Here is a 14,387-nt window from a genome sequence, read left to right on the forward strand (position 1 = left end):
CCGTCTGGGAAGTGAGGAGCGCCTCTGTCCGGCCGCCCAGTCTGGGAAGTGAGGAGCGCCTCCGCCCGCCGGGACGCCCCGTCTGGGATGTGAGGAGCGCCTCTGCCGGGACGCCCCGTCTGGGATGTGAGGAGCGCCTCTGCCCGGCCGCCCCGTCTGGGAAGTGAGGAGCGCCTCTGCCCGGCCGCCCCGTCTGGGAAGTGAGGAGCGCCTCTGCCCGGCCGCCCCGTCTGGGAAGTGAGGAGCGCCTCTGCCCGGCGCCCCGTCTGGGAAGTGAGGAGCGCCTCTGCCTGGCCGCTGTGCAACCTTCCAAGTGTGAAGCGACAGCCTTCTTTGTAGAATGAATGAAGACGCTGGCACTGATTATGTAACACCTTGGCAGCTATCTCAAGTCGTTGATGGTGGAGGTATTGGAATTATAGAAGAAAGCAAACATACAAATTTGACTAAAGGCGATTTTGTGACTTCTTTCTATTGGCCCTGGCAAGCCAAGGTTATTCTGGATGGAAATAGCCTTGAAAAGGTGATATATATATGAACGTATCTGATTTTTTTCCCCATATAATTCTTACTTTGTGCATTGGATATTCAGTTGTGTTTGCAATCATGGAAAAATAAAAGCATACATATAAAAAAAAAAAAAAAAGATTCCCAGACCTTCCAACCCTCCAGCTTCCTTCTGCCCTGAACTCATAGCAGCATCTAAGGTCCTGAATGCCCAGAGAGTGAGATCAGGGACCTCAACAATTGAATCAAAACTCGCTGGTCCTCTACCTACTCAGGCCTGCTGGGCCACCCTCTTCCCTTCCTTCATGTCTTGGCTTCACCATCCCCCTGGATAACCACCTGGCCCACCTGCCCTCCTGGGCTCCCACCCTCCTCCCACTTGTTTTGTGAGAGCGCTGACCACCTTCCGGCATTTGGAGAATTCATGTGTGTATTGTTACTCTGTCCCCCTCACAAACACAGTTTGGAGAATTCATGTGTGTATTGTTACTCTGTCCCCCTCACAAACACAGTTTGGAGAATTCAGGTGTGTATTGTTACTCTGTTCCCCTCGCAAACACAGTTTGGAGAATTTAGGTGTGTAGTGTTATTCTGTTCCCCTCGCAAACACAGTTTGGAGAATTTAGGTGTGTATTGTTATTCTGTTCCCCTCGCAAACAGTTTGGAGAATTCAAGTGTGTATCGTTCCCCTGTCCCCCTCACAAACAGTTTGGAGAACTCACATATGTATTGTTACTCTGTTACCCTCGCAAACACAGTTTGGAGAATTCACGTATGTATTGTTACTCTGTCCCCCTGGTAAACACAGTTTGGAGAATTCACATATATATTGTTATTCTGTTCCCCTCCCAAACACAGTTTGGAGAATTCAAGTATGTATTGTTACTCCGTCCCCCTCACAAACACAGGGGCCTTTGTTGTGTCCACCCATGGGGGTCAGGCACCCAGAACATTCTGGCGCACAGTGGCTGCTCTTGTGTAAATAGTGATTACAAGGGACTGCAAGACACCCTCCCAGCGCTGCTCAAGTCCGGGGCTTGCTTATGTCATTCCCGACGCCTCTCTATCGTGCCTTCTCAACTAGAGCACAAACTCCTTACGGGCAGGGCCTGTGTCCTCATCCCTGGAGTCCCTACACCACAAGCCGAGTGGGCACAACCTACTCTCACTCTGGGGCCAAAGCCAGATGCATCATCTTCCTGGGGCTCACCGTGCACACAGCAGAGAACTGTCCTGGAACCCCCAGTTCTCTACCACCTGCGCTACGGAGAGCTCTCAGCACGCCCTGAGCAGCATCCAGAGATGCCCTGGAGATTCAACAAGGAGAAAACTGAGGATCTGAAGGCCACGGCAGAGCAGGTGATAGGATGGAGCCAGCGCCCCACTGCGCACCCGGCCACTTCCCACGAGGCCACAGGACCCCTTCCCTGTAGCGATGACGATGTGGGCATGATGGGAAGGGCTCTTCAATGCAGTGGCCTCTCTAGCTGGCTCATGCAACTTCACTAATTCACAGGAAAATACATGGATGGAATCCAAAATTGTAGTAATAAAAAGATTAAGCTGAAAAGTGTCCTGTTTCGACTACCAAGAGCCTCAAGTTCACACTCTACTGCCCAAACCCTAAAACTCTGTTCCCATTGAGACTAAAATGGTGGAAATAATTAAAACAGAGGAAGAAGTGTTTGGGTTTAAGTACTCTATGAAGTATCAAAAGTCCCTCGGGTTTTGGAAACATGCCTCTTGCCTTTTTTATCAGTAGATACTTGAGTCACGTTTTGACTCTCTGTATGACAACCAACCTGTCTGTGCTACAGACAAAAAGAAACCAGCCAGGATGGTGGGATTTGTAGGATGAGAGGGAAGAACACCCTGAAGTCGTTTCGGCAGCATGTTTTCATCCTCACGCATAGAAGAAGCCATACATGAAGCAGCACCTCTTTGGCTTCCAATTTTCCGGTCATCTCTAAAATAATCAGAGTCACCCTCAGATCTTGGCTGGGTGACTGGGGCGCCTCAGGAAGCCCCAGGCTGAGCAACTTTAGTGACTCACGGAAGAACACCAGCCGCTGGCTGTGGTCATGGGGGTGCCCAACCATTAAAATCACTAGGAAATCCCTACAGGAGAGCCCGGTGCTGCCAGAGGTTGCACCACAGTTACCGGAAAACCCAGCTTTCAAACTGCACTTCAGTAGTTTCAGGAGAGCCCAACTACTGACTTTAGATACAAAGCAGCCCAGCTGCTGCCACCAGGAGATGAGAAAGAAACAGCCACCCCACCAGCAGGAAAACGTCTTTGGAGCATGAGTCGATAAAACGAAACATCCTCAGAACCGCCCTCCTGTGACCCTCCCACCTTCACACTCCAGGAGAAAACTTCCATAGACCTCGAAGCATGAATGAGTCCATACGAAATTTACAAAAGGGTTAGTAACAGGAAAGAAGACAAATCTACAACACCCAGGTGTATAGGTAAATGAGTGAAAACATTCACATTTAAATTCAACTTTGTAAAAATCAAGTTGCCAGTTCAAACCCTGACTCATACCTATTAAATAAAAGATAGATATTCATCCAGTTACCCGCCGCCGAGTTTCCACTGTCCTCATACATCAAATTATCTAATTCCTTCCGTCTGCGCTCCAGGCCCCAGCCTGGGCGAATGCCCCCTGCCGGCCACCAAGGAGATCCAGAGAATGGACCAGCGCCCCAGTGCTGCCCGCAGAGCGCGGTGGGTGAGGAGGGGGAGGATCTGAACATGCACAGATGGGTGCAGGCGCCGCCCGCAGATGCTACCGGACAGCAGCTGGTGCCAGCGCCCGCTTGTGGGCAGCCCTCGGGGCCCGGATTCCTTTCCCTTTTCTGGCGGCACTGAGCAGCCGCACTTAACAGGGAGCGGGAAAAATCCTATCATGATGGGATCAAAAGATCACCTTGAATTTAACTGCCATTTTCCACTTTAAGCATTTGATCTCAGGTTATCTGACGGACTTTTTTTTTTTAAAGCCTCATGAAGTAGGAATGTCACTACTCTCATTACTTTGGTTTTGAGGCAAAAGCCAGAAAAAGGAGAAGTGATGTGTCCAAGTCCAATTACCAGTTAGGAGTGAGCACCGGCCTTAAAGTGCAAGCTTCCTGGGCCCAGCAGGTGGAGAAGCAGCGGCCCTCACTGGATCCTGAGAGCCCGTGAGAGGTGCTCGGGGAGACGGGAAGAACATACACAGCCCCATACACGTGCCTCTGCTGTCCTGAGCTCCCTCAGCCCAAGGCACCCGCAGCCCCTGCTGCTGGGAAGCCTAGTTGGACTTCGATCGAGGCAGAAGTCTCCCCTGCAGCAATGCCCAGGACACAAGGAGAACAGAAGTGCTCGGCATCCAGCTGCTGAGGCTCACGGGATCCCCACAGTGCGGCGTCACCTGGCAGCAGAACACCCTGTCTGGCCTCAGTCCCTGCTTTCCTTCGCCATATCCCCACACCACGCCCACCAAGGCCCCTCAAGGCCGGGATGGGCTGGCCTTCCAGGCTCAGCCAGGCAGCATCCCTGCCACCGTGCACGTCTCTATTTTCCTGGCGAGCTGTCCTGCAGTCCCCAAAAAGCTAAAGAGTCTCCATTACACCGTTAGCTGCCTTCCCACTTTCCAGAACCCCCGTTACTGACTCTGGTGGTTCAAATCATAAGCCGATTCCCAGCTCTCCATCTGTGGGGCCATGAGAGGCACTGTGGGAAGCGAGACGAGAGAGCCAGGAGGGCTTGTCATCGTGTGCCTTGGTGGGTGGCATGGGGCTTTATCAGCCACAAAGGAATGAAGAGCACCACCTGCTAATGCACTCTCATGTGCAAGGGAAGGCAGCACAATACCGGGTGCCAACAACTGATTTCTTCAAATTACAGACTCGACGTTGACAGCGCTGCCTAGAAAAACAAAAGGCATCTCGAAGCCTCTGCCTGATAGAAGCCAGCTGACACGCTCCCTCCCAGTGGAAGCACGCGCAGCCCACGCCCCGCGCACCTCACATGTCCAGCCTCCAGGCCAAGCCGGCCACCATCTCCAAGCCTGCTGACTCACTCTTTTATGAGAAAAAGTGATGGAGAGACACCTGCCCTCAGTCTGTTAGCAAGAGAGCCCCTCACAGCCACCTGCAGGACCATCTCCAGGTCATAGCATCCGGGTCACCTGCTGAGAAGGAGGCTCTGCTCACTTTTCTGCCTGGAGCCCACACTGACTACATGTTCCTTCAGGCGCTCAGTCACCGTGAGGCGCTCAATGTCCCACGACAGACAAACACCCACCCCTGCGTGGAGTCCACATTATGCCCTTAAGGACACATATAGGGCAGCCTCACCATTTCACCTCACAGACAACCTGGAGAAGAGATAACACTTGACCACCCGTGTCCTGTGTCCTGAACAGTGTCACCACAAAACTCCTAGCCCAGGACCCCGGAATGTGACCTGACTGGGAACTAGGGTCTCTGCAGATGTGATTCCCTAGGTTGTGATGAGGTCATCCTGCAGGAGAGGGAGCTCCAAATCCAGTGACTGTCCTCGTAAGGGGAGGGACACAGAGGGAGACATGGGGGGAAGACAGCCGTGGGGAACGCGGGCAGAGACTGGAGGGATGCGGCCACCACCAGAAGCTGGGAGAGGGAAAGGACCTTCCCAGGCAGCGTGGCCCTGTCCACACCTTCATCCAAGGCATCTGGCCTCCAAACCTGCACGAGAACACAGGCCTGTGTTCTAAGCCAGCCAGGCTGTGAGCTTTGTCCCAGCGGCCACAGGAACCTGAGGCACCCTGCAAGACACAACGGGGCCAGGACGCACACCTGCACTCACAGGGACAGGTGCGGGTGAAGCAGCCCGTCACCCGCTGCTTCCCGCTAGGAAACACCACCTGCGCTTGGAGCGAATGATTTGAAAAGAACTACAATCATCTGACAGGTCAACCTTGAAGGCATAACTTTTCACTTTGTGCAAATGAATCCAGTCTTTCCGTAACTGCTAGGAGGTCTCATGGGGATCAGCCATCCACAGCAGCAATTCTTTAGATTAGACGAGATCGGGTGTATTCAGGATGGCATGGCCATAGACAGCATTCTTTAGAAAAGCCTTCAGATCCGGGGTCACCAGCTTGGATGCACAGTCCAAGCAGAGGCGTAAGTGAGCCGTGGATAGAAATCCTAAGAACTAAACCAATTTATCTTCACAGAGAAAACAGGCGAATGCTGCTGTCCTGAGAGCACATTCTTTAGGAAAATGCTCCAAGGTTTTCCAAGTTGCAGTAATATGCTACTATTGCATAAAACACACAAATTTGGTTAGCTGCCCAAATTTGGGGGGTCCACCAATCCTTGGGAACCCTAAGAAAGCCAACACCCCAAAAAGCAAATTTCTCTCTCTCCCTCTTTCAATAACCTCATTTCCTCATTTTGAGAAGGTGGTACTTAGAGACGTTACCTACTGTGTATTTCAAAATGTAGACTTTTTTCTCCAGAAAAAGAAAGAAAATCTTTCTGCTGACAAATAAGGAGAAACTTAAATCAAAATCTTCTCCGTGAGCTGCCTGGGTTGAGTGAGGACAGCCGCAAGCCTCTGACTGCTAAGGCTACAGGTGTCACTGCGGGCTCTGAAGCAACAGCAGACGGTAAGGTGGGGCGATGAGGCCAATTCCACTCCTGCCGCTGTTCCAGCTGGGGCCTGGGAGGTTTGGTCCATGCATTTATTTGATTTGTTTTGGTTTTTTGGGCAACAATCAGCAATAAGAATGAAACTGGGCCACAGGGAGAAAAGGTAAAGCCATGCTTTTAACATTTCAACGATTCTATCTAAGCATGAGCAACACAGGCACGTGTGGCCTGAGGCAGGGGGAGAAGGAAGGGCTCCCGCTCCAATCTCCCTCCGGATTTCACTCCAGGGGAAGGGAGCCCGGCAGGTGTCGCCCACTGCCCCCAAGGGCTGGTGTGAGGGAGGGCCGTGCTCTCTCAGCCCATACAGCAAGTTTCCTCTCCATTTGGACACCAGAGGAGCTGGGCACAGGGAGGCACAGCAAGGGCCTATGGTCACACAGGCCAAAATTACAGGCGCTGACTCCACCTCGTAGGCCCCTGCTCCTGTCCCACAAGACATTGCTTTGAGGCCGGGCGTGGCGGCTCACGCCTGTAATTGCGGCACTTTGGGAGGCTGAGGCGGGTGGATCACCTGAGGTGAGGAGTTCTGAGACCACCCTGGACAACATGGTGAAACCCCGTCTCTACTAAAAATACAAAATTTAGCCAGGCATGGGGGCAGGCGCCTGTAATCCCAGCTACTTGGGAGGCTGAGGCAGGAGGATCGCTTGAACCCGGGAGGCAGAGGTTGCAGTGAGCCAAGATTATGCCACTGCACTCCAGCCTGGGTGAGAGTGAAATGCCATTTCAAAAACAAACAAACAAAAGACACTGCCTTGCCCGTGAGCTGCCAAGGGGGTGGGTGAGTGCTACGAAGTCCAGGTGCTCACAGAAGCCACCCTGGAGGGGAAGGTGGGCAGACACCAGCGTGTGGCCTACAGACTCCAGGCTCCTTTCTGCCCTGCCTGCCACCCTCCCAGGGCTTCGCCCACATGGCTCCAGCAGGACGGCTCGCTGGCCCCCTGTGTCCACACTGTCTAAACACAAAGCCATGCACTGGGCCCTCTGAAGGCCCAGGTGGTTTTCCCCCTCAACAGTGAAGACTCGGAACCTCCACCCACTGTGAGTATCTGTGACAGACAGAGGCCCCGGACCTGCCTGCCCAGCTCTCTACCTGGCGAGGACACAGTGGCCACCTCCACACTAACGCTGCCCACACCTCTGGACGGCACAGACTCTGCGGTCGCTCAACAACACAGCTCCTGCCAAGCAGGCAGCACGTCCAGGCCTGTCACCCCGTCACCCATTCTGCTGGGGACATCACACGCCTGGGGCTGCAGCCCAGGACGCGTGCGAATGCCACAAGCTCGGAGACACAGTGGAGCTCTGGAGACGGGCTGCAGCAAGCCCCATCTGTCTCCTCCTCTGCAGCCCCGTGACCTGCTCTCTGCACAGTGGCTTACCTGCCTGCCCACGACAGCTGCACCGACGCCGAGTGACAGCACGGCGCACCTCTCCCCATGATGCCCTGAGCATGAACGTGGCATCTCAATGTTCTGAGATACTTACTCACGCTTTGTGAATTATTTAACAAACATGGCAAATATACACGGAATCAGGAATCCCTCTATTTTAAGAAAACGCACAGGTTTCTCAGCCTGAAAAAAAAAAATGGAAGCCACACGTGTATTGTGACAGAGCTCTGGCTGCTGACACAGCACCGTCCGCAGAGCTCGCCACCACCCCACCCACGGGCACCGGCAGAGCTCGCCACCACCCCACCCACGGGCACCAGCAGAGCTCGCCACCACCCCACCCCTGGGCACCGGCAGAGCTCGCCACCACCCCACCCCCAGGCACCGGCAGAGATCACCACCACCCCACCCCCGGGCACTGGCAGAGCTCGTCACCACCCCACCCATGGGCACCGGCAGGAACCCTCATGGCCCCCACAGGCTCCCGCCAAAAACGCACACAAGCCCACCATGTGGGCTTCACATAAACACAACTGTCTGTGTGTAATTTGGAAGTGTATGATGGGAGGTAGTCCCCACTATACAGAAATCGACCGTCTCCCACAACCCACAGCGATGACTGTGAACTCTCAGTTACTGTGAAGCCAAGCCTTGCCCACGTCTCCAGAATCCCCGCACCCCGGGAACTCCTGTCCCATGGCACGGCCCCGGTCCATACCCAGCAGTTGCTCCAGGCCCCTCCACATGGCCCTGTGGACAGGCCAGCCTTCCTCATGCAGTCGCCCTAAAGCTCAGCCTCATCATGACCTTCCCAAAGCTCGGCTCTAGAGACCAGAATTCACTGGGCATCTCCAAGGGGCCGGGCGCTGTGAGCAGGCCCAGGAGCCCCGCCCCGGAGGGACTTCCAGCAGAATGACGGTGCTAGCGGATGCCCCTGCCAGGGGACCGTGCTCCAGAGCCCAGCTCAGCCTGGGAAGGCAGGGCCAGTGGGCCCCAAGCCATGAGGTCCAGCAGCCTGGCGAACACAGCCAATGACCTCAGCTGTCTGGAGGACGGCCCCGAAGCCAGCAGGCCCAAGGGAGATGGTGGTGGCCCATGCCAGGCTCCCACTCCCCTCTCCGGCCTCCAGACCCCCATCGAGGTTGGCAGCACTTCCCAAGCAAGGAGAAGCTCAGCAGGGAAGGTCAACTCATAGCCACCACACGCAGGGAATCGGGGCATGCCCCATTCTGCCCCATGCAGTGCCTTCCACCGCCCCACATGGACTCCCTGAATACAGACACAGCCACCCCGCCGCCATGGGCTCTGCTCTGAGTACTGCCCTGCCATGCCCCTGGCACCTCGCTGGAACATTCCCTCTGCTCGATTAATAAAAAGACCAATCGCAGCCAACGCTCTGAAAGCCCGAGTCCTTAGCCTGACATTCCAAGGCACCGTCTCCAAGGCAGAGCCAGCCGGCCTCCAGCTTCACATCCAAGGACCCTGTCGTCTGCCCGGAGGAGCAGGGACTCCTTACCTGGGAACGGGGCCCAGCCTAGAACACCACTGCCCCACACAGCACAGCATGCTCATCCCACATGCCACCATCCTCTCCAAACAGCACCCGCTCCTCTCTGTCCAGGCTGTGCCTCCAACCTGTAGCCCAGCCTGACACTCCTGCGACACCCCACAATGCCACCTCTCAGGTTACAGACGCTTCTATCTACCTGACCGCACGCTCCGCCATCAGGGCCACTTCTCATTCGTCTACGTATCTCAACGCACTCCACCTGTGATCCACACAGCAAGCACCAGCACGAAGCAACCCCTGGGTTTCAAGCCGGAAGCACATGACGTGGTCAGGTGCGCAGATGTGTGCTCTTGGCCACGCCATGCCCTAAAGCAGAGCGTGGAGGGCGTGGTGGGCCTGCTGCCCACCTCTGAAGGCAGTGTCCTGTGGGAGCACAGACACGACCATGTGCTGACACCTCATCTGTGGCTGCTTTCAGAGCTGAGCAGTTTAAGCGAGACCCCAGGGCCTGCAGAGCCTAAAACACACGCCGTGTGGCCCTTCAGAAGAAGGCTGCGGGTGACCCCTGCCCCATGACCCTCTGATCCTCGTGACCTACTTTACTCCACCGCTGAGAAGTGTGCGGAGGCCCCACGTGTGGTCTCCCAGGCAGTTATCTGAGACGACCCTCAGCGTCCAGGATGGGCGCCCGCCGGTGTCTGACAGCTGGGGCACACGCCCAGGACAAGACATGGCGCATGGGAAGGTGCCGTGACCTGCTCACACGCATGTGGGTGGGACCTGGACCCACCTCTCAGCAGCTTCCAGAAAAACCTGCAGTCAGCACGACCCCCCCATCTTACTCTGACCCCACTTTCACAGCAACTACCGAACAGCCGAGCCTTCCACTCCCCACTGCTCCTGACAGAGGCTCACGGGCCACACCGTGCTTCCCAGAGGAGCAAGGCTCCTTCCTGCTGGAACAGTGGCCCCCGCACGCTGAGCTCCTGGATGCTGTGTGCTCCGCCCTGCTCGCTCTGTTGCGAGCCCAGATTTACATTTCACGCTCCCCTGAGGCAACTCTCCGGAGCCCAGATTGCCAGAGGCTGCTGCACCCTCCCACACCCTCCCGCCAGGGGCCTCGTGTCTCTTGCGTTTGCTGCTGCTTCACTTTACATCTTCGTTAGAAGCCAGGAGGACGGCTTCTGAAGCAGACGGACTCTGTGGAGCAAATGGACCATGGACACTGCCAAGGAGGACCTGAGCGCCCATCAAACGCCATTGAAGGGCAGTACCGCAATTGCCAACTGGAGCAAATCCCGCTCTTCAGAGGGGAGGGAAACGTCACAGGCCGGGCTTGGGCACGAAAATCAGGCTTTGGAGCTCTCCTGGCTCCCATCACAGCCAGGTCAGCGCTGAGGCCCTTGCACAGCTGCCGAGGCCCAGCCCTCTTGGAAGGAAGGTGGCAGGCGGCACTCCACCTGCTGCAGAGAGGCTCAGGGGCGCCTGGGTCAGCGCGGCCAGGACGGCAGGGAAGGCCCCGGCTCTCCTCCTCCTCCTCTCTTCCTCAAGAGTGGCCTACAGACAGGAGGCGAGGGGTTTTTCACCTTCTAAGGGTGCACAGTAGGTGTATATATTATGGGGTATATGAGCTATTTTGGTACAGGCATGCCGTGCGCAACGAGCACATCAGGGTCAACCGGGCATCCATCCCCTCGAGCACTGATCCTCGGGCTGAGATTTCAAACCGCCTGGAGAAACACAGCCCCGTGCCGGTGCTATGGATGCCAGCGTCCTCAGCATTGAAATGTGGGTCCTGACCCAGCTCCCCGCACACCCCAGTCCCCCAAGGCGGCGCCCAACTTACACCGGATGCCGTAGATGGTGAGCGGGTCCAGCTGCTTCTTCCCGTGCTTGCCCTGCCCCGAGAGGTTGGACACGGCCTGCACCTCGCGGTGGAAGAGGTAGTCCAGCAGCGTGAGTGCCATCTTCTCGGCCGTGCGGCAGTTGGTGCTGATGTGCAGCATGTCAGAGGGGATGATGGCGCAGCGCACCCGCATCTCGGGGTTGTTCTCGTCACCCAGCCAGGTGCCATTGGGGTAATCCTCTGAAAAAGAGAAGACAGGGTCCTCAGATGGCCAAGGCTCAAATAAGCTCACATTCAGGACAGCAGAGCGCTCTGCTCAGACACACCCGGGAAAGGTGCTCCTCACAGGGCTGGGCAAATCCCTCCTAACTTGTGATGCAGTCACCAAGAGCGCTGGAGCCTCCGACTGCTGCCCAAGAAAGAACTGACACGGAACAGAAACGATCCCACTGCCCCCAGAAGCGGCTGAGGTGTCCTTCCATCCATTTCACATGGATCGATGTGGCAGGTAGGCCACGTCCTGGCAATCCTCCTTGCTCTGCACTGAAGGCCGGCCCCTCAGAGCTGAGCCTGCCCTGCTAACACAGTGAAGCAAGCAGATCGCAGCGCACCTACCCCCCACCCTGCCCCCCACATCTGAACCTCCCAGGACGGCCCTGCCTGCTGCTCACAGAAGGCTGGTGGGTGTGTGCCCAGCAGCAGGAGCCTCTGCAGCCCCCAGGGGGAGCACAGGCCCAAGTTTGTCCTCAGGTCTGGAAGAGCTGACATCAAACAAGCTCTGGTCTCAAACACCAGGTTCTCTTCACAGACACAGAAGGGTAAAAAGCTTTAAAAAAAAAAAAAAAAAAAGTCAATGTTTGCCCACATCTGGAAGGAGACCACTTGGCACACCTGCCTCTGGGACAACGGAGAGCCAATGCTTGTTCCTGTGTTCAGAGGACTCTGCACTGAGAAGAGGCTGTCAGGCCCGTGCCATGGCCCGAAGAGCCGAGCATGCCCTACCACGCTCTCTGTGCTGTTGAGGGTCGGCCCGGCCTGGTGTGAGAAAAGGGCTCCGTGTGGGACATGTGGAGCTCCAAGGGGCTCTGGGCTCCTCCCTGTAGAGTCCTGGCCACCACAGGGTTCTGGGCCGCTGCCCTTTCATGCTCTGCTCTGTGAGCCTCACACCTCCCGCTCTGGGCAGCTCCGCAGCGACCCTGGGGTCTGTGCACCGCACCTACTCTGACCTCCTGCCCAGAGCACTCGAATCTCTTCCCCTTCTCATAGCCAAATTTCCTTCTTTGCCACAGACGTCCCTTAACCATGTGGAATGCACCCCTTGTGATCTTGTGACCTCAAAGGGCACTAAAAACAGAAGGAGAAAGCCAAGGCTGCGTCCGGGGGCAGGGGTGGGGGACACGAGAGCAGCAGGGCCAGGTGCCTATGGGGCTGCGGTGCCTTGGGACCTGAGCACCAACACGGTCACACACTCTGCTCATCCTGGACCTAAGACCCCAGAAATACCAATATACTTGCACACAGTTGGTACCTGCCCCAGCCACCTGCAGAGCGGAACCCTCCCTGGGGCCCCTCACACCTCACTGCCAGCCATGCTCTCCCACTGGCCAGCCACTCCCACCAAGAAGACGCAGAGGTGAGGGGCTCTAGCACCAGCAGCCAGCTTGGCGTCGCCCCTGTGCACACGATGCCAGTCCTTGCCTCTGCACAGTGTAAGTCACAGCATGCCCCGGACGCCAGCATTCTCAGGGCAGTTACAATGCAGCCGCCCAGAGCAGCGCATTCAGGCGTGGGAATGCGCCATGTTCTCCGCTGTCAGTGAGGCCACAGCAAGGACCCATGGACAGGCCCACGCTCCACACGGAGGAGACAGGGTGGCCAGGCACCTGGAGTGGCTTGAGCTTGCCTGCAAAGCACACTCCTGTGGCGACGGAGTGGGACTTCCCACCTGCCTGCCCAGGCAGTGACGCCCGCCAGCCCCTCCACACCTCTCTGCCTCCCTCCCTCCCAAGCGTGGGCTCTCAGCTTCCTAGCTGACCCTTCACAGGTCACTGGTCTTCTCTGAACCACGGACTCCTTCTCTGTGTAACGGCGTCTCCGGGCTGTCCTCAGGTTGACCAAGTACAGTAAGTGAAACGCTGCCTTTTCAAAGCCTCCCCGTGTGACAGAAGAAAACTCCACTAACAATCATAAACAAGAAAACTCGCACTCCCGCTTGGAAGCTCAGCAGCTTACCAAACCATCTCTTCTGACCCTGAAGTTGAACCAAAGTGAGGCTGCGAGAGTCTCCCCTTCTCCAGCACGTCCTCCCCTGTGGAACAGTGGAAACCTGAATACCTCCCACGAGGGGCCGGGACCTAGGAGGGACGCCACGCTCTGCCAGAGTCTCCGAGGCCCAGGGTCGGCTACAGTCATGCCACCCTGGGCATCGCTGCCTCAGAACGTCTGTGAGCTTTATTCTGAAATGTCCCAATATTGACTTTCCTTGCTCTGCACTGAAGGCCGGCCCCTCAGAGCTGGGCCTGCCCTGCTAACACAGTGAAGCAAGCAGATCGCAGCGCACCTACCCCCCACCCCGCCCCTCACATCTGAACCTCCCAGGACGGCCCTGCCTGCTGCTCACAGAAGGCTGGTGGGTGTGTGCCCAGCAGCAGGAGCCTCTGCAGCCCCCAGGGGGAGCACAGGCCCAAGTTTGTCCTCAGGTCTGGAAGAGCTGACATCAAACAAGCTCTGGTCTCAAACACCAGGTTCTCTTCACAGACCCAGAAGGGTAAAAAGCTTTAAAAAAAATAAGAACATCAGTGTTTGCCCACATCTGGAAGGAGACCACTTGGCACACCTGTCTCTGGGACAACACAGGCAGACGGCACAGGCAGAGGAAGCAAGAGCAGAGGGATGGGCAGAGGAGACAGGCAGAGGGCACCGGCAGAGGGACGGGCAGAGGTAGCATGGGCAGAGGGCACGAGCTGAGGGAGCACAGGCAGCAGAGGGACGGACAGAGGCGACAGGCAGAGGGCATGAGCTGAGGGGGCACGGGAAGAGGACACAGGCAGAGGGGGCGAGCAGCTGATTACAGAGCTGCTCAGTAATCCAAGAATAGCCGAGGGCCTGGGGTCAGTAGGGCTCACAATGAGACCCACGGTCTTTAAACTTTCCAGGGTTCCTAGCACTGAGGCTCATTTAATGGGAACTCTGGGTAGATGAGGGTGGTCCAGCGACACCAAGCATCTCTGGACTTAGGACCTGGAGATCACAAACAGAGGACCCGAGGCAGGCAGCAGGAAGGGCAGCAGCATCCTGAGCCACCGGCCTCCCCAACCATGACCCGCCCACACCGGGACCTGAGTGATGCAGGACCAGTGCGAGGATGGTGTGGGGACAGTGGGCAGGGGCTCTCGGCTGTAGCCACCAAGCTGCTAAAGATCCCTGCAGCCTCTCTCAGGAATTA

At 56.5% G+C, this 14,387-nt stretch overlaps 1 protein-coding gene across 1 annotated transcript in view; it reads right to left on the reverse strand.

Annotated features, from left to right (window-relative positions):
- Positions 1–14,387, reverse strand: part of BANP (BTG3 associated nuclear protein) — a 115,215-nt gene that overhangs the window by 47,981 nt on the left and 52,847 nt on the right. Inside the window, exons 7-11 of the mRNA XM_058440264.1 lie at positions 10,943–11,182; positions 4,708–4,800; positions 3,780–3,923; positions 3,304–3,391; positions 1,718–1,814 (exon numbers count right to left, since the gene is read on the reverse strand). Coding sequence (XP_058296247.1) covers positions 1,718–1,814; positions 3,304–3,391; positions 3,780–3,923; positions 4,708–4,800; positions 10,943–11,182 — 662 coding nt within the window. The remainder of the gene's footprint in view (positions 1–1,717; positions 1,815–3,303; positions 3,392–3,779; positions 3,924–4,707; positions 4,801–10,942; positions 11,183–14,387) is intronic.

Source organism: Hylobates moloch, unplaced genomic scaffold (genome assembly GCF_009828535.3).
Source record: "Hylobates moloch isolate HMO894 unplaced genomic scaffold, HMol_V3 SCAFFOLD_6, whole genome shotgun sequence".
In the NCBI taxonomy this organism is placed as follows: Eukaryota; Metazoa; Chordata; class Mammalia; order Primates; family Hylobatidae; genus Hylobates; species Hylobates moloch.